This window comes from Cajanus cajan, chromosome 2 (genome assembly GCF_000230855.2).
Source record: "Cajanus cajan strain Asha chromosome 2, NIPB_CcT2T_4, whole genome shotgun sequence".
Lineage (NCBI taxonomy): Eukaryota > Viridiplantae > Streptophyta > Magnoliopsida > Fabales > Fabaceae > Cajanus > Cajanus cajan.
Window position 1 is genome coordinate 70,037,203 of NC_138518.1, and position 18,988 is coordinate 70,056,190.

At 28.9% G+C, this 18,988-nt stretch overlaps 1 protein-coding gene across 3 annotated transcripts; it reads right to left on the reverse strand.

The window, feature by feature from the left end:
• Nucleotides 1–5,086: 5,086 nt before the first annotated feature.
• On the reverse strand, nucleotides 5,087–6,984 carry LOC109805238 (protein BASIC PENTACYSTEINE2). 3 transcript variants are annotated; one of them, XM_083068872.1, is made up of 2 exons: nucleotides 6,783–6,984; nucleotides 5,087–6,218 (listed from the first exon to the last, which is right to left on the reverse strand). In XM_083068872.1, the coding sequence occupies exon 2, from the start codon at nucleotides 6,114–6,116 to the stop codon at nucleotides 5,247–5,249; it is 870 nt and encodes a 289-aa protein (XP_082924998.1). In that variant the 5' UTR covers nucleotides 6,117–6,218; nucleotides 6,783–6,984; the 3' UTR covers nucleotides 5,087–5,246. The 3 variants fall into 3 exon arrangements, with proteins under 3 accessions (XP_082924998.1, XP_020222843.1, XP_020222844.1); XM_020367254.2 differs by having other exon boundaries at nucleotides 5,087–6,088; nucleotides 6,783–6,982; XM_020367255.2 differs by lacking the exon at nucleotides 6,783–6,984 and adding an exon at nucleotides 6,380–6,773 and having other exon boundaries at nucleotides 5,087–6,088.
• Between the last annotated feature and the right edge of the window lie 12,004 nt (nucleotides 6,985–18,988).

Below are 18,988 nucleotides of genomic sequence, written 5' to 3' on the forward strand. Positions count from 1 at the left end.
GTTATCTCCACCACATACTTTACTTAAATCACACCACCATATTGATGCTTTACCATTCACAGTACCAGCACACAAATTATACCATTCGCCATACTTTGATCTTAACACTTTCCCCCATAGAGTATCAAGTTGATGAAAAAGATTCTACCTCCATTTTGCCAAGAAAGTGATGTTGAAATCAACAGTATTCTTCACTCCCAAGCCCCAATACATGTTTGGTTGGGATATTTTGTCCCAACTCACATAGGAAACTTTTACTACTCCCATTTTACAACACCACAAGAACCTCCTCTAAATTGCCACAATTTTTTCTATCAGTCTTGGCATTTTGAAGAAGGACATGTAGAAAATTGGCAAGGAAGCTAGAACTAAATTGATCGAACAAACCCTCCCAGCCATCGATAATGTTTTATGTTTCTAGGAGGCAAGCTTCTTCTTAATCTTGTTGATGATAGGCTTCCAAGTTTCAATTTTCCTTTGGATTTGCAGAAATAGGTACACCCAAATAGATAAATGGCAATTGAAGAAGTTTGTAATTGAACATTTACGCTAATTCTCCAGATAGTTCTGATCTACTTCGATTGCCCCTACATTGCTCTTACCGAAGTTGATTTTCAACCGGGATGCCAACTCAAAGCATCTTAAAATACACTTGATAATAATTATATAGCTATAAGTTGTCTCTCCCATAAAATTTGTATTGTTCACATAATGAAAAATGTTAATTTCGACCTAATCCTTGCCAACCATCAAACCTTTAAACAACTTTTTCTCAATGCCCCCTTATCAAGTTTGTTAATCCTGATAAAAAAGAATGGTTCAATCCAAGAAGGAAGTGAATTTGATTTAATGACACTTAAAAAATTTATCAGAGTTTAAAGATCTTAATTTCTTTAAAACTTTTCTAAAATCAATTTCCAATGAAATATATTGAACCTCTTAGTATATAGAATGACTCCTATATAATTTCTTGATTAATCTTTATTGAATCAGTTTAAAAAATAATTTATATGCAGTGCTTGTGTTCCAGTTTAAACCATTGTAATCATACAAGCATATTAATCAAGACTAGTCATTTTAACATTCAATTAAAGATTGTTCAATGTAAGAGATAAGGATGAGAAGAGTGCAAAGTGTTTTATCTTGGTTCAGCCACTCCACATATGTGACCTACATTCAATCCTCAATCATAACTTGATCAAGATTTGTTCAACTATCTCAATGAAGAAGTTTTACAAGCATACCACACATGCACACACTTCAACACACAAGATAGACCCTTTCTTGCACCCAAGAAAGCACTTCTTGTAGAAACTCACTACAAAAATTCCTTATCACTTGAGAAACTTACTCAAGATTTTTACCACAATACACAAAGAGATTTAAGGAACGAATTCACCTGGAAACTGAACAAATCAGACTGTGAATTCTTGACTAATCTTAATTCCTCTTTTCAAGAATGTAGTGATGATGATGATTCCTCTCAAAGCATTTCACAAGGTATTTTACTTCTTGGTTTCACAAAGAAAACTATCTAAGAGGATCACAAAGATCAAAAGTATTTCACAAATTTTTCACAATATCACTTGGATTCTTCTCTCTGTTAGTTTCTAAATGTGAGAACCATTTTTTTAAAATTTTTAGACCCAGATAATCGATTATTTTTAAGGATAATCGATTATTTTGTTCTTCAAGAATTTTGAAAATCACTCAAGAATAGAATAATCAATTATTTTGCAGGATAATCGATTACTCCAGAGAGCACTTTCTAGAATAATCGATTATTGTAAATGTAAGGGAAGGGGCACATTTGGAAAAAGGGGAAATTTTAAAAATTAAAACTAATTAATTTATTAATATTTTATAATTCATTGAACTGACAAGTGCTCATTTTAAAGCGGTTCGGCACCTTATTCGGCTAATACTTTTGGATGTTTACCATTTTTCATTGCCTATAATAAAGCTACCTTGTTACTACATCAAAATAGGATATAACTATTTATGAGAAGCTTTAAGTCCTATGTTAGAGAATTTAGCTCAGTGTTCAGGCCTGTATATATCACCAACGACATTATATTATATTAGGCATGCATATGATATACCTTATCAAATTAGTAAAATTTTACTCAATTAAGTATTAGAGTGTTTAACGCATATAGGAAGTAAATTAATAATAATATATATAAATTTTATGACATTTTTTCTTGAGATAACTAAACTTTTCTCAATGATACAAGAGAACTGACCCTTAGTGCTACTATCACTATTATTATTATTATCATTAGAGTTATTAATGTTAGTGATGATAATAATAATAGTAATGATGGTGAGACGATGATGTTAATTGTAATGATGAAGACAATAATAATAGAAATAATTATAATGATAATACTATATAATAATTTTTATTTATTTATAATTCTTTAATTTAAATTTATTTTAATTTAAAGATTAAGATCCCTCATTTTTGTTCTCTCATTAAAATATTATTATCATAATATACATTCCTTACATGAAATATATATATATATATATATATATATATATATATATATATACGTGTACTCTTTTTCTTCCAAATTCTACTCTCATATGTGTCCTTAAGAACATTTCCTAATAACCTAATAGTACATTTTAATATATATCTTAAAGTCGTACCCAATTTTATATATTTAAAGGATTTTGAACCCTTTCTACTTAAATCAGCATGATGAATGGAATAACTAAAAGAAACAATAGCTATTCTTAATAATTAATTACGAGTTCAATATTCCTTTTTTCAGTGAACGAATAAAAATTCAGTGTCCTATCCTAAAAACAAAATACGAATTTTAAAATTTGTGATGTAGTTTTGAAAAAAACGTCAAGAGAGACATACTTTTTTCTTTTTTTAATCATTATTATATTATATAGTTTAAATAGGAAGAATTGCCTTTCTTTTTTCTAATGAGGCAAATGCCATGCAACTTTTATTTCTGAAGAAAGCCACTGGCATAATAATTCCCAACCCTTATTGGTTTTTATCCGATTTTGGAAGTAACTTTTCGTGAAAAATGGATGTGGAGTAAAAGTAACCCTATATGATACATGTTTCTTTTTCTATGAATCCTTTTTATGATTGATATGGCATATAAATGCATAGGACAAAAAATGGCTAAAGGCACCGCATACAAAATCAATTGATCAATAAACACACAACCATATATATAAGATTGATGGTTTTCAATTCGTGGGTCGAATCACAAATTTCTTCTCGTGAAAACGAGCAATATCGAGGTAACACCGAACCAACAATCACGTGTATACGCGCTCAAAAGCATAAAAGGCGAGTCCAACAATGAAATGACAAAGCACAAAATCTGAATACAATCGGTTGAAATGATCAATTGATTAAAATATTTTAAGACATTAAATTATGATGGAATATAAAACATTATTGAAATCAAACAATGTTGAAAGATTATTTGATCGAAATATGGAAGAAAAAAAATACTCATAATATAAAAAGAAAAAATTAACTTTTAAAAAGAAACAGTACATGAATATGAAGAGGAAAATATGTTTGACTAATTCCAAAACATTTAATGAGATGTGTAGATATGTAAATAATGTACTCGTAAATGATTTCCCAATCCCCCTTACAACTTGCTTCTCTCTTATTTATTAAATTTGAAAGAACTGTCTGCTTAATTAAAAACTAATAAATGTCTTATTATGGAATTACAATTACATATGTTGACATCTTTTGAAGAACTGCTCTTTATTAAATATTAACCATTAGACAAAAAAAAAAACTATTTCACTAAACCAGCCCCTTCCTCTCGAACCATTAGTTTTTGTTAGGTATCATAATCTTCTTCTGACTTCTCTTTTTCACTTCTTTTTTTCTTTTTCTTTTTCGGGTCAAATGTCTTCTCTTCCTGTTCCTGGTAAACCATTAAATCTCAAAAAAAAAAAAAAAAAAAACCTTTTATTAACAGTTAGATTTGTGCTAAACGGGTTTAAATGTATCGGTGGATTTTCCTATTTAGAGAATATTTTTATTTGAAGTCAACATTGCCAGCTATTGCCATCAGATTCTGACTATATCTCTAAGAAAGTATATCCTATGCTTAGCAAATAATATGACAACCTATGAAAACCAACTTCCTAATTTTGAATCGGTAATAGCTTACTTAATGCCACTACTGTCTCACAAAAACCAACTAAAATAAGAGCCCAATTGGCATTCTATTCAGAGTAAAAAGGATCGTTGGTAATCTACTTATGCCTCTTTATTCAATTCATTGTTATAGTTAACAATTTGAGGCACAGAAAAATTGCTAGATAGCATAGTCACTAGACATCTATTATTGCCTTTCAATTGTGTTAGGGGGGAACTCAAAAAAAAAAATCAACTTCCCTGTACAAAAATATAGTTCAACCAGATTTAGGGGAACAACCTTTCCATTCTATTATTTCCCATTATGTCTCTAGACTTTTCAGAACAAGACTGAGAAATAGATAATATAAAGAGACACTAATATGGTATAGAATCATGAAGAAACAGAGTATGTGACTAATTCTATGGACAATACCACTGAATTAATTTGACAACAAACAGTACAAATTCATCCAAAATTAACATAGTAAACCACAAAGAATACAATGATACCGTATAGGGTGTGACTATAGGAGAGGGATAGGCTACTACCCCCGTTGATCAACCTCAAACCCTGAAGGACTCTTTAAGAGGAATTGTCAGATAAAACTGGGGTCTAGTAAAACTCCAACTGAAAGATTATGTACACCTAATGGAACACATTTCAAGTAGAAACACTTGTAGGATTGTTTATGAACCATAAACAACTTGAAAACTGAAGGGCTAAACCAAAGAAACAAAGGTAATGTGTAATTGACAAACCAATAAGCCAAAGGAATGATGATACGATAATTCATAAAAATTCAAAGCATTGAAAAATGATGATAATTTTAAATTAAAATGTGAATGAGAATCATCCAAAACTAGTCTATCTAGTTATAACTCATCTACATAAATGCTGATGCCATATAAAATGGTTGTCCCTTATCACATAAGCCGAAGAGGGAAAAAGAACAAAAGAACTGGAATATCCAAATTTTAGGTAGAAGAAGTACCACAACAGAAAATTCTTGGATAACAAATAACTCAACATCTGTGTGAAAGACCACACAGGTGTATATACAGGTGAAACAGACCAAATGTCATGTGTCTCAGCAGAACCTATCTACCTGATCGTGACAAACTTGTTGGTGCCATGTCTGGCCCAATGAGTCTTCAGATCAATAGGGTTAGCAAAATTATAACCTTCAGCTGCAAGTTTCTCTAAGACCTTTTTAAAAGCACCTTGACTCATTTTCCGCCCAGCTATCCTTGCACCACGCCTTTTCATGCTCATAGGCAAGGGATATATCGACACATTTGTGGTGCAACAAGCCGACTGCCAACCTCCGCAGCCCCAACGATAACACTGCTGAGGAGCCCCAGTGCACGAACAAACTGGAATGGGTAGACCAGAAATGTCCATATCAATTCCATTAATAACAAGCTCCATAGTCTTCTTTGGTGGCTTCACACGTTGAACTGAAACATTGCTATTATCCTTTGGCTTCCTAGGTTTCTTAGCTTTTGGGGTAGTCAGAGCACCCCTAGTTTGCCTTTTCTTCGGCTGACCAGCTTCCTTTTTGACAACTAACTCTTCAACTCTATCCACCTTCTCATCCCTTGATGTATCAGGTGGCTGTATAATTTGCAAGGAAGGAGCTCCTGATGTCTCTGGAAGAACAGTATAATTAGGATTTGGGGGCTGCATATTGAAAAACCTATCCCTCTGGCTTATCCAATTATCTCTGACATAATTCAATGGAATTGATGCTTCGGAAACAACACAATCCCGTGGGTGAAAAGTTCCATTTGCACCCATTAACATAGGAGGATCACGACCAGGCAAAAATGGCTTTGTGTCTCGATCATTCATTCCAGGCATGAGCTGCAGACCAAGATGTCCCCCTCTGAAGGGTTCATAGTAACCCCAATTGGGCATGTTCAACACATCATCATCCATCACAACTACACACAACAGGAAACAAAGAATCATATTGCTTCAAACCATGTCTTTCGCTTCTTCTTCTTCTTCTTCCCATCTCAATGTCCATCATTAAAATTAAAATCTTAAACAAAGCAAGCAACATAGCACGAACTAGAAAAAAAAAAAAAAACACAAACGATAACTTAAACAGCCAAAACAAACATTGACAAAACACCATGTAATCTAATTGTAAAATGAGAAAATACATAAAAACAAAAACAAAAACAAAAACAAAATCACATTAAACAAAAACCAAAAAAGTTTAAGATTACCACAGCCAAATTCTCAAATCAGGCTCATACAGGTCCAGATTCGCCGCTTCCAAGTAAAAAAATCGAAACTTTGGCGATCTAATCGCCACAGAATAAAAACCCCAGGATCTGAACACCATTACGATTCCCACATTTTCCCGTGAACAAAACAACACACAGAGAAAGGACTCTCACGGCTCGCAGATCCCCAATTCCCATTTTAGGGTTCCAAAAATTGGGAATAGATCCGAGTCGTAATGGCGAAGAAAAAACAAATTCGTAGAAGAAATTATTTATATGGAGACTGAACGGTAGAAGAAGGACCCATGTATTCAAATTTTTAAGGAAAGAGAGGGAGAGAGAAAGAGAGAGCGGGGAGAGAGAGAGAGAGAGAAAGAGGTGAGATAGGAGAGAGAAAACTTACTTGGTGGGTGCAAACGGTCTTTAGGGTTTGCCCTTCCGGAGAGAGAAAGATGAGAGAGACAGAAATCTGAAAGAGAGAGAAAGAGAAAGGCGAAGAGAGAGGAGAGAGAGAAAGGGTGCTAAAAAATAGGGTATGTATGGGCATATATAATATATTTCCAAAGAATAATGGAAAGTCCAAAGAGTATATCTTGCTTTTGGGAGGTGCGGTGAGCACGCATATAGAAACCCTTTTTTATAAAAACATATTAAGAGAGAGAAAGGGCCTTGGCTTCCCAATATATGTTGGGCTTTCTATAGAACTTCCCTTCTTCATGCCACATTCTCTCAATCCATTCAATGTCAATCTCAATGCCTTTATGCTTTCATTATTTTATTACTTAATCCATTTTTCCATTGCAATTGCAAAATTACTAAATAACCAAACCATCTTTCCTTATTCACTAAATAATCACATTATGGATAATATTCGTAAATATCTGTAAACAAGACAAATGAATGTTATTAATACTTTCCCTATCACTTCTTTTTTTTAATTATTGATAGAAAAGTATTAAAAATCAGATTTTTTTAGTTAGTCTCATTACTAATTAAAAAAAAGTTATTAAACAAGATGCCAGACTTGTCTAATTTTTAATTTTTAACAGATTTTAATTAATAATAATGATTGTGTTAAAAAAATATAAAAGAGAATTTCGTTAGCATTTTTTAAAATAAATTATTGATGCATTTTTGTTTAGTTATATCTTATTTAATAATAATAAGATGATTATTTTTCCTTTTTTGTAATTATTTACAAATAATATTATAGTTTAACTATTTGTTTGATTTTTATATTTGTATAATTTTTTTTGTTTTGTTCTTTATAGTGGAAATTACATTTTTTTTTTAGTTCACATACGAACAACTATAAAAATTGATAGTGTACGTTCACCATAATTTGTGTTGATTATTAAACCACTAAAAATTGGTCTGGTAACATTGAAAGCTTACATGTTCCTCTATTTTCTCGTGTTGTGTTAAAAATATCCTAAAAAGAAAGTATATCTTATTACAATACTAATAATTAGTTAAAGTTCAAATATCAAACATAAAAGATTAAAATCATAATTATTGATCTATCATAGGTTCTCTTATTTGAAACCCAATTTTAAGTAGAAAATAATATTATTGTAATTGTAAAAACTTTAATTTTAAACATAAAATCAAGTGAGTTTAAATTATAATATTGTGAGTCTTAGGATTGTTTAATTTATAATTAAATGATTAAATGATTTATAATTTTAATGTTGTAAAATCTTAAGGATTTAATGAATTTTTATGAGTTTAGTTGTTTAGCAATTATTTTAAGCTGAAATTATTATTAACCAAGTTTAGGAAAAAGCATAAAATTTCTTAAGATTTGAACTTTATAAATTTATTTTCTTGAAAAAATTTAAAGAGAAACTAAATAGAAAAGCTTTATAGCCAAAGGAAACCTTCTCCTTATGACTTCACAAATTGACTCCAATTTTTTCCTAGAGCACCATTAGTAAGAGTTGAGCTGAGATGCAAAGTCTCAAAGCTAAGAATCATATTTAGGAGTCGTTATATGACAAAAGTCGAGGATTCGTGTTCTGCATGCATTCTTTATTTTCTTCTTCTTTTTTGGAAGATCCAAGGTAAGAGAAGCTTGTAGAGTTGATCTTGATGTGTTGTATATAATGAATGTCACATGGATTAATCTTTTTGTGGTTGTGTTGCTAATGAGTGAGTTAAAAATCTTCTTGTTTTGGTTTTTTGTTGTTCTTGGTGAGATGAGGAGAAAACTGATGAATTGTACTCATTTGTTGTTGCATGTTGTTCTTCTAAGTGAAATTGAGTTGCTTGTGTAGTATACATGTGTTTTTGTGAGTTGCATGTTAATTTGGGGCTGAGTTTTCAGGTGATTAGAGCCAAATCATGATTGTACCAAGTGTTGAAATCGTCTTCACATCAAGCATAACTTCATGGTGTCGAGTGTTATGCATGTCATTGGTTCTCTATCTCATTGACATCGGGTGTGGGACAGGTAGCATTAAGCGTGAGTCAGTTAGGAGCTCTCTAACTTGATTACATTGAGGGATGTCGAACATGATTGCCTGTGAGCTCTCTGACTTAGTGATGTCGGACACTAGATGAGTGATGTTGAGCACGATCAAGTCAATGACTCTCTACCTTGACAACATTGAGCGCAGGTAATGTAGCATCAGACGTGGATTAGGCAAAAAGACTCTCTGCCTAGATGACACTTGGCGTAGGCTTAGGGGTGTAAAGCATGGTTTACACTAAGATTCTTTGTCTCATTGAAGTCAAGAGTGGGAGGATTAACACCGAGCATGAATGAGCCAAAGGCCTCCTACCTTCTTGAGTATAATTCTTTCTTAAAGTAGAATGTTGAATCTCTTATAGGTTCTTAGTTAATATTGTATGGGGTCAGGTCGAGTCATATTGATTTAAAAGTGACCAATCAAGAAAGGTACAAGGTTGGGGGCCAAAATTTCTAACTAAGTACTGGAAAGGTGGGTAGTATTTGGAGGATAATTAATGGGATAATTCCCTATAGACTTAGATATGCATGCTAAGATTGTGGTTAGCTCACACCTAAGTTGTTCTACTCTTAATAAGGGATACTGGACTTTCCTAGTTTAAGTGGCAAAACTTGATAAATCATGTTGTGTTGTAGATTGATACCCAAATTTTTTGTTGATCTAGCAAAACCAAAAAGATTATAGCGTTAAGTTGGTTCGGTAATATTAATTCACTAATATTGTTCACTATGTTGTAAGAGATCTCTTAGTTAAAATACATAATGGCACATTGTGTTGTTGTGTTGTTATGTTGCAGTGTTGTTTCAGTTGATATGTTGCTAATTTATATTGAGTTGTAAGTTGATGTGTTATTCTTATATCATGTTGATGCGTTGGATAGTTGCTAAGTGGACATGCAAGTAAGTTATGTGTTGAAAGTTGAATGATGATATGTATGTTAAGTGGAGAAGTTGTATTGAAATGTTATTTTGGATGACTAAATTGGGCATTAGGTCGTAGTTGAGTTGTGTTTAGGGTTTGATTGTATTATAGTTAGCTTAATTTATTCTATATTATTTATGTTGATTTCTTGTTTACGAGCTTATCATTTCATTTTTCTTATTGTTGGATTGTGATAAACATATTAATAAGAGTATATCAAGATTAGGCTAGAGGGCAAGCAAGACTTTTGAGGGTGATGTTGGAGATGTGATGTTTATTAGAATTAGCAATTAGCGTGTGTGTGCGTGTGTGTGTGTGTGCGTGTGTGCGTGTGTGCGTGTTAATTAGATTTATGTTTTTTACTGCATAGTTGTTCAACTGTTAACACACACATACACACACACATATATATATATATATATATATATATATATATATATATATATATATATATATATATATTGTTGCATAGATATACAGAAACTGTTTGCATGCTAATTCTAAGTAATTAGATTTATATTTTTTACTGTTTGCATGCTAATTCTAAGTAATTAGATTTATGATTTTTACTGCATAGTTGTTCAACTATTAAAATACACACACACACACAGATATACAAAAACTGTTTGCATGCTAATTTTAAGTAATTAGATTTTTTTTTACTGCATAGTTGTTCAACTGTTAAATATAAGAACTTATTGAATTGTTACATGATTCAAGATTTAGAAAATATTATATTTATGACTTTAATTTCTTAATCTTAATTTAGTATTTAAACCCTAATTTAGATTGTCAGTTTTACCTCTCAAGTTGTTAATTACTATTGATCATAAAAATTAAATTTTTTTACCAAATATCAATTCGTAAATTGGTCATATAGTAATTCATAGATTAAACTATACTTTTGATCATTTATTTTATTTTTTTAATACATTTTGGTTGTTTTTATGTTAAAATGTTTGTTTTTATTATTTATCTTTTATATTTGGATAATTTTTGTCTTTTTAAAACAATGATCATTTTCAATTTTGCACTACAAGTTTGAATTAATTTTAGACTAATTCAATATATGAAACTTTTAGTATAGATTCATCTATGTGAAAACTTTGGAACTCAATTAATGTACTCAAATTCAAAAGGACTCCAAACATGTGAAAATTATGTGAAAATATATCTCACGAGCAAGTAGAAAATAATATCAAATTAATTTTTTTGAAATTTTCAATTTCCTTCTAGGCTTATTTTTATACGATGTCCGTTATGTTTATAACACATCTTTATGTGAACTTCAATTGCATTCAATAATTTTCATATAAGTAAATTTAATTAAACAAGTTTTAGGTTTTGAATCAGTAAAAAAAATTAATTCAAAATCATGTCTCAAACATAAAAATAATCATTATTTTAAAAATTTTAATCAATAAATTACCCAAATAAATATTTTAAAAGATGGAGAATGAAAATGAATTAAAAAAAGAAGATAAAAGGATTAAAATTTAGCCTGATTCATACAGCAGAAAACATGAAGAAATGAGAGGATCGTTAAAATAATTAACTTAAAATGAAGTTTAGAAAGTCAATTTGTTCATGCAAGCTTTTAAACTTGATTATCTTACGGTTTTCTTATAACGAATATTGGTCATGTAACATAATTTGCAAAGTGATCGATTCCTTGCACAAATTAAAATAGTAAGAGAATCCAATCAAATAACAAAAAGGTTGAATTTAAATTAATATTGGAGATCAGCGATCCAACCTGCATGTTACCCCCTAAAAAGTAATTTAACTAGACATGACAGACATTGAGCATAAAGTTACAACATAAGACATCAAAAATTGGTAAAAGGAGAAGAACTGTTTCAAGTAGTTACCCCTCCTTAAGTCTCGGCTTTCCTCCCATAATTCCACAGTTTCACTCTCAAAGCTCTTTAGAAAAATATAGTATTTTCAGAAACAAAGGTAAGAAAAGAATGAAACCCCTAAAATTTACACCTTTTTGGATACATAAAAAAGGTCCAAAGTATTAGCACAGTCATGTTGGTTGTTAGCACGACCATGCTTCTTTAGCAGCAGTGAGGGACGTGTTGCCTTCAAAATATTATGGCACCGATCTGCTGCAATTCAGCACAATCATACTCTCCTACTAAGTGTGTGTTGAGATTGACCACTTTCCGAAGACGGAAACGTCACGCTATAAGTCAACACAGGCCGTGTTGGCTTTAAGTTTAGCACGATTGTGCTAATTCAAGCCTGGCATGGTGATGTTCTTCATTAATTATATATATAGGATACTTGTGTTGTTGTAGTCTTTGCACATGAAAAATATAAAAGTAAAAAAAACATAAGGGATGAACTTAATTACTATATGAAAAAAAGAATGGAATCCCTTGGTCCATTTTTTAAGTATTGGAGTATAGAATGGTTTGTAAATAATGTGTGGCGGCAACTGAAATGGGTTGCAGTAGTGCCAGGTAAAATAAATAAATAAATAAATAAATAAATAAGCAATACCATTATAACTGGATCTATCATCAATTTGGTCAGGATATCATATTAGAATTAACAGATTACTAGTTGAATTACAAATGAATATTAAATTTTTACGGAAAATCTTTTATATATAAGTTGAATCACAATGGTGCGGTGGGTTAAAAGGTTTTTAACTTCCCATAGGAGTAGGGTTCAAACATCTGAGGCCAAATTAAAAAAAAAAATCAAATTTTGTTGTTTCTTCATGTTTTACATCTGGCCAATGTGTTGTATTTTGTGTACATCTGCGATCTATATATGCAACTACAATAAATGTGGATCAAAAGACAAAAATGTAGTGACATAAATATGACTTCTAGTTGTGGATGAACAATTGGAATTCATCTACATTTATACTTTTATAATTATTTATTAATTTAAATTAATAATATAAAATATTAAATAATTTTTAAATTTTTAAAATTTGACAAATTTAATTTATTCATTAAGAATTTTTAATTTGACGATTGTATATAAAATATGAGTTATTAAATAAGATAAGCATAAGTAGATTTATTCTTTGAATAAGTTGATTCCTTATCTACATATCTATCTATATATAGAGAGAGAGATACATAGATAGATATGACGTGAATAAAATGACATTTTTATGTGAGAATAATAATTATCACTTTCAATCATCAAATTAAATAAAATATATTGTGATATCTTACTATTTAGATTAATTTTTCAAAATTTTCTTACTCACTCACCCTTCAACATCATTGTCACCACTATCATTGTTACAATTACCATCACTACCACTATTGTTACCACTACCGTTGTCCCTATCATTTTAATGACAATAATGACATGGTGGTGGTAACAGTGACAACATGGTGGTGATAGTGGTGATGCGACGACAATGACAACAATAATAATTGTGATAGTGACATCAACAGTGGTAACAACAATTCTAATGATGATAGTAATAATAACAATGATAAAGACAATTACGATAGTGATATTACGTGATAACTTTATTTGTAATATTTTAATTTAAGTTGTTTATTTCAATTTAAGGGTTAAGATTTTGCATTTTAATTCTCACATAAAAATTAGGAGTGTAAGTGGACATGGGTAATTCATAAACCAAAATTGATCAAAACTAATCTAATGAGTTTGAATCATATTTTTTTAGTGTTCAAGTCAAACCTAAGCCAAACTCAATTAAAATCTGACATTATACAAGTTGTGTAGCGAGTTTTGTGTTTTTTACCCATAACCCAACTCGACCCAGTATATATTAGAATAATAATAATAATAATAATAATAATATTATTATTATTATTATTATTATTATAATTATTATTATTGTCTGAATGGTCACTTATTCAAGACAATACTCACTAACCCTCTTATTCAGTGACAAATTTTGTGTTTTTCGATTGATAGAACTGTAACAACACATCATATTTATTTTAAAATTTATTTTATATTAACTAATATTGGTTATTTAAATTGATAATAATGTAACAAATTAACAAATTTATTTTAGAATTTAATTTGTATCTATGTTTACTTTATAGGATAATAATTATATTTACAATAAAGTTCAAATATATTACATCTATTTTAAAATATTTAATTTTCTTAAAAAAAAAATTAATCATATTGACTCAACCAAATTCAATTAACAAATTCAACTTATTAAATTTTGATAAGGTGAAATTTATCCAAATCCGATCTACTTATAATCTTAATAAAAATATCTTTGTCAAATATTAAAGTGGGTGTTTATTCTTTTAAAAATGTTAAATATTTGTTTATTATTATTTTCTCACTTTTAAGTACTATGATATCCTATTATAACATGAATTAAAATTTGAGATCCCTTTATTGCGTTTTGTTTATTTTTATTCAATTATTTAATCGACCATGTGATAGATGACCAAACTCGTAACATATTAATTAAATCGTACTTTTTTTTTTGGTAATTGAATGAAAACAAATCATACAATTTGAAAAACCATGTGATACGTCTTTTATTTTCTTTAACAATTGAACGATAATTAAACTAAATAAAAGACTATTTTTTAATCAAAAATTAAAAAAGGAATTGATTAGAAGAAAAAAAAATTGTTAAGGGATAAACTTCAACATGATTTCGATACCAAATGAGTGACAAGATCAATATTTCAAGATCTAGTTTCGTGTGATATACGTGTTAACAACTTTCCAGGAGTACTTAAGTTACTTTAATTTAACACCTAGAACAAAATTAGGTTTAAAAATTATAAAGACTAAATAGAAACAAAAATCATACTCGCAGAAACTAAAATGAAATATATTAAATTCTAAAGAATAAAAGTAAAATTTATTAAATTATAAAAACTAAAAAGAATTAAATTTTGAAATAACGTGATCAGCGGCAAAATCATCTCCCATTATGCTTACAAAACATGAGCGGGTCCTCTCAATCCTCATGGACCTCATCAAATGTTTCCCTGAGGAAAAAAAAAAAAAAACTATCAAATAAAAGCATCTACTCATTTATAAACAGGCAGAAACGAGTATAATATAATATACATATGAAGTATTATTTTACTATCTCTATTGACAAATACTTTTATATGTCTAAAAATAATTCTCTTAATTACCTCTCTTTCTTTTCTCCTCGAATCATAAGTTTATTCTCAACCGCAACTTAATTACACCGTTTTAGGTTTTGTTATAAAAAAATTACACACACTTTAATTAATTTTTGATAGTATATTACACCATTTCGATTAAAGATGCTAAATTTTGTCCAAATGATAGACATTACTTTTTATTACTCGAGTAAATGAGTAATCTCCCGTCATTATGACTTGTATACGAACTACTATTGAGTTTAATTAGCATATCTTAACTAAATATTTTTTCCGGAGTTATCAAATTCACTCAAAATAACTCCAAGCGTGTGGTTCAGCGATAGGGGTTGATCCACGCTTAAACAAGGTCAGGGGTTCGAATCCTGCCTTGTGTATGCAGCCGCGCTAAATCTTGGGGCCAGCTATCCCACCTTTTGAGGTGCCTCCAACGTAGCGAGGATATTAGTCAGTCGGCGGTGGATACTCCAGGAACGAACCAAAAAAAAAAAAAATTCACTCAAAATAAAAATAAAAAAAGTGGTAAAAAATTTAGGAAAGTGATTTGGGTTACAAACAAAGAATCCATTTGAGCTAACTTGCATTGGAAGTGCTTTGGTATATCTTGCATTCCGGCCCAAATGATGTGACCCAAAAACAATTTACAGCGTGTCCAAATACAACCACGGATATGTATGGAAATAGTTTCAACTTTCAAAATGCCATTGAAGTAGTATTCTCTTCCAAACGAAATTATATATGGGTCAAAAATCATTTGTAAAGACTTAAATTCCTGCCAATTAAGAAAATAATGAGAACTAATGAAAAAGGTAACAACATTTTATTATTAACACAAGCAAAAAATAATATTCAAATACTATCTCTAACCGTAAGTAAGAAATAAATAAGACGAGTTAATACTGAAAATTAAACTTATTAAAGAAAGGGATTCTATTAAAAAAAATTCAAGTTACATATCGACTAAAAATAAAATAGGTAAAGAGTATATAAATGAGAAAAATACTTTATAAATCGATTTTATAAGATTGAATTACGTCCATAATTCATATTCTAAGATGGTATCAAAACTATATAGATTTACTCTAAAAAGGTCACCCACTTACACATATCAAGCCCAATAGTGTTGAGTATGAAAGGGTGTATTGAAAAAAATTTAAGTCCTGCCTATATCCTAAATTCTTAAAAAAAACATCGCCTACCATTTATTTGCATACCAAATTCAATAGGGTTGGATGTGAAAGAGTGTATTAGGAAAAAAAACTTAAATTTCACGTTGACTGGAGATTAAATAGTTAAAAAGTATATAAGTGGAGAACAACCATTATTTTACAAATTAGTTTAATAAGATTGAGTTGGATTCATAACTCATATTATTAGGGATTCTTAATACTATAAAAACTCAAGTTAGATGTAAACCACTAAGGACTTAGTCCTCAACATGTATTAAATTATATTTAGATATAAACCACTAAAGACTTAGTCCTCAACATGTATTAAATTATATTTAGATATAGATCACTAAGGACTTAATCCTCAATATATATTAAATTATATTTAGATGTAGACCATTAAAGACTCCTTAATAACAAGAGGTTGAGATAAAATATACAAAATCTTAAATTTGAATCTCATATCGGCATTATAATTCTAATAAATAAATAAATAATTATATTTAGATGTCATTTAGAATTTCAATTAAAAAGTATGATAATAAAATTATTTAAAAATGAAGGTAATACTTTTGTAGTCAATATATATGTTATTAATTTTTTTATTTCATTTTCAATACTTAAATTGTAAGTTTTGAAAATTTAAGGAGTTAGTTGAGTGAAACAAGACAATGTCTCACATATGATAGGTGACATATTTAAGTCCTAACTCATTTTTGGAATCCAATAAATATAAATATATTTGTAAGCCTTTTTTATATCCAAAACTGTCTTGCTTTAGATTAACGACGTCACCTTCTCACCTAAGGACGAAACTAGAAGAAAAAAAATTAAGAGAAGCAAAAATTTATCCCCAATTCCCCATGATAAATAAAAATTTAAAATATTTTTTTTAATCTCTTAAATTTAAGATAATTTTATCTTTCATATCTTAAATTCAAAATTTATATTTTTAGTTTTTATAATTTTAATAATATTGTTTTAATTCTTTATAGCATAATCGATAGTATAACTGATTATGACAAATTAAGATAAATATATAGTAATAATTAGGTTTTATATAATATTTTTAAAAACAAAAATATTATTATATAAATTTTGTGCGATAGAATGAGTAATACGTGTGCTATATTTGTTAAATTAATTAATGACATTTAAATAAAACTAAAACAATAACTTTTTTTCTTGAAGTTACAAAAACTAAAAGATTAATTTTAAATTTGAAGGCCAAAAATAAATTCACTACCTATTTGAGTAACTAAAATATATTTTAAGCTTAAAAAAATTAACAATAAATAATGCTAATAAAAATGTCAGTTTTAAAAAAAATATATATTACATATTCCATGAAATTTAATATAACTACTTTTAATGTTAAGAAAATACATAAAAAAAATTACTAGATATCAAGAATCAAGATTATGACATTAATTTTTCAATTCTTAATTTGATAAAATTATTCCACGATTTCTTCTATAATAATAACTCTTTATAGTATTCTTCTCAATAAAAATATAGAGTATTCATAAGAAACTCATATCTCATTTTATTAAGAAATTTTGTCTTCATAAGTTTCATTGTTGAAACTATGTTATGTGAAAATAATTGAACTAGGAAGAGTTAATACAAGTCAAATTATCCTATCAACTAAATGATAAAATGTTGATTTTAAGATTTTAATTTGTAAAGTAATTTGTATAGAGCTTTTAAAATTCAAAGAGTTTTTAAATATGTAAAGTAAAGATTTATAAAACTAAAATAGCTCTTTTGTTGCATTTATGTAGGAAATGTAAGGGCCGAGTTTGGAGGGTGGGGGAGGGGGGAATCTTATTTTTAGTTTTTTGGTGGGGGGAGGTGGGGTTGGGGGCAAATATGGATTTTCAATATTGGAGATATATATGGTGATTCAAAAGCTTTAGGACCCCTATCATGTTGTATGTGGTTTCCTCATTGTTCTTATCGTAATTCATAACACTAATATATATATATATATATATATAATTTTATATATATAATTAGGAACTATAATTTTTTCTTATTGAGTTGACTCATTATAAAAATAATTTTTTTTTTGTTTGAGTATCTAAGATTGATAGCAATGATTAATCTTCTCGTTACGTTGGAGGCACCTCAAAGGATGGGGTAGCTGACCCCAAGATTTAACGCGGCTGCATACATAAGGCAGGATTCGAACCCCTGATCTTACTTAAGCGTGGATCAACTCTTACCACCGAACCACACGAATGAGGTTTTATAAAAATAAAATATGATATTTTTATTTGCAATTGAATATCTGAGATTGAATTTTGGTTCATAATTAAAAAATATAAGTGTTAAATTACTTGTTTCTAACAATTTTGAATGAATAATATATCTAAAATTTAGTTAAAAGAAAGTAAGTTGTTATTTTTCTAATTTTTTAATTTTTATTTAAATAAATTGACTTGAATAGAATAAGATAAAGCCTTATATCTAAGAGATCATAGAATCGAGTTTCTATTCATTTTGTTAGAGTGAGATGAATGTAAGTACTTTTTAAATGCTCTTTGAATTTGCATGTTAACTATGAACTAAAAAGGTGTTTATTTCATGTCATATTTCTTTATTCTCGAAAATATGATGATAGAAATATTATTTTTTATATTTTGTTAGAAGGTTATATAATAAAACTTTTAGTATATATGTTTATTCTTAAAAAAGTCATACTCACGTGATTAAGAAATTTGTATTTCCATGTAGAGAGATAAGAATGTGACATTCTAATGGAAATAGAGAAAGTTACTTTCTATGATACGTGTAACTTTTATTTTTATTTATTTTATATTTTAAATTATTTTAAAATTTTAAAATATTTTCAAAAATATTAAAATCTAACCAAACACTCTTTTTTTTATAGATATACTTAAGAATAACATTTCAACCTATAAT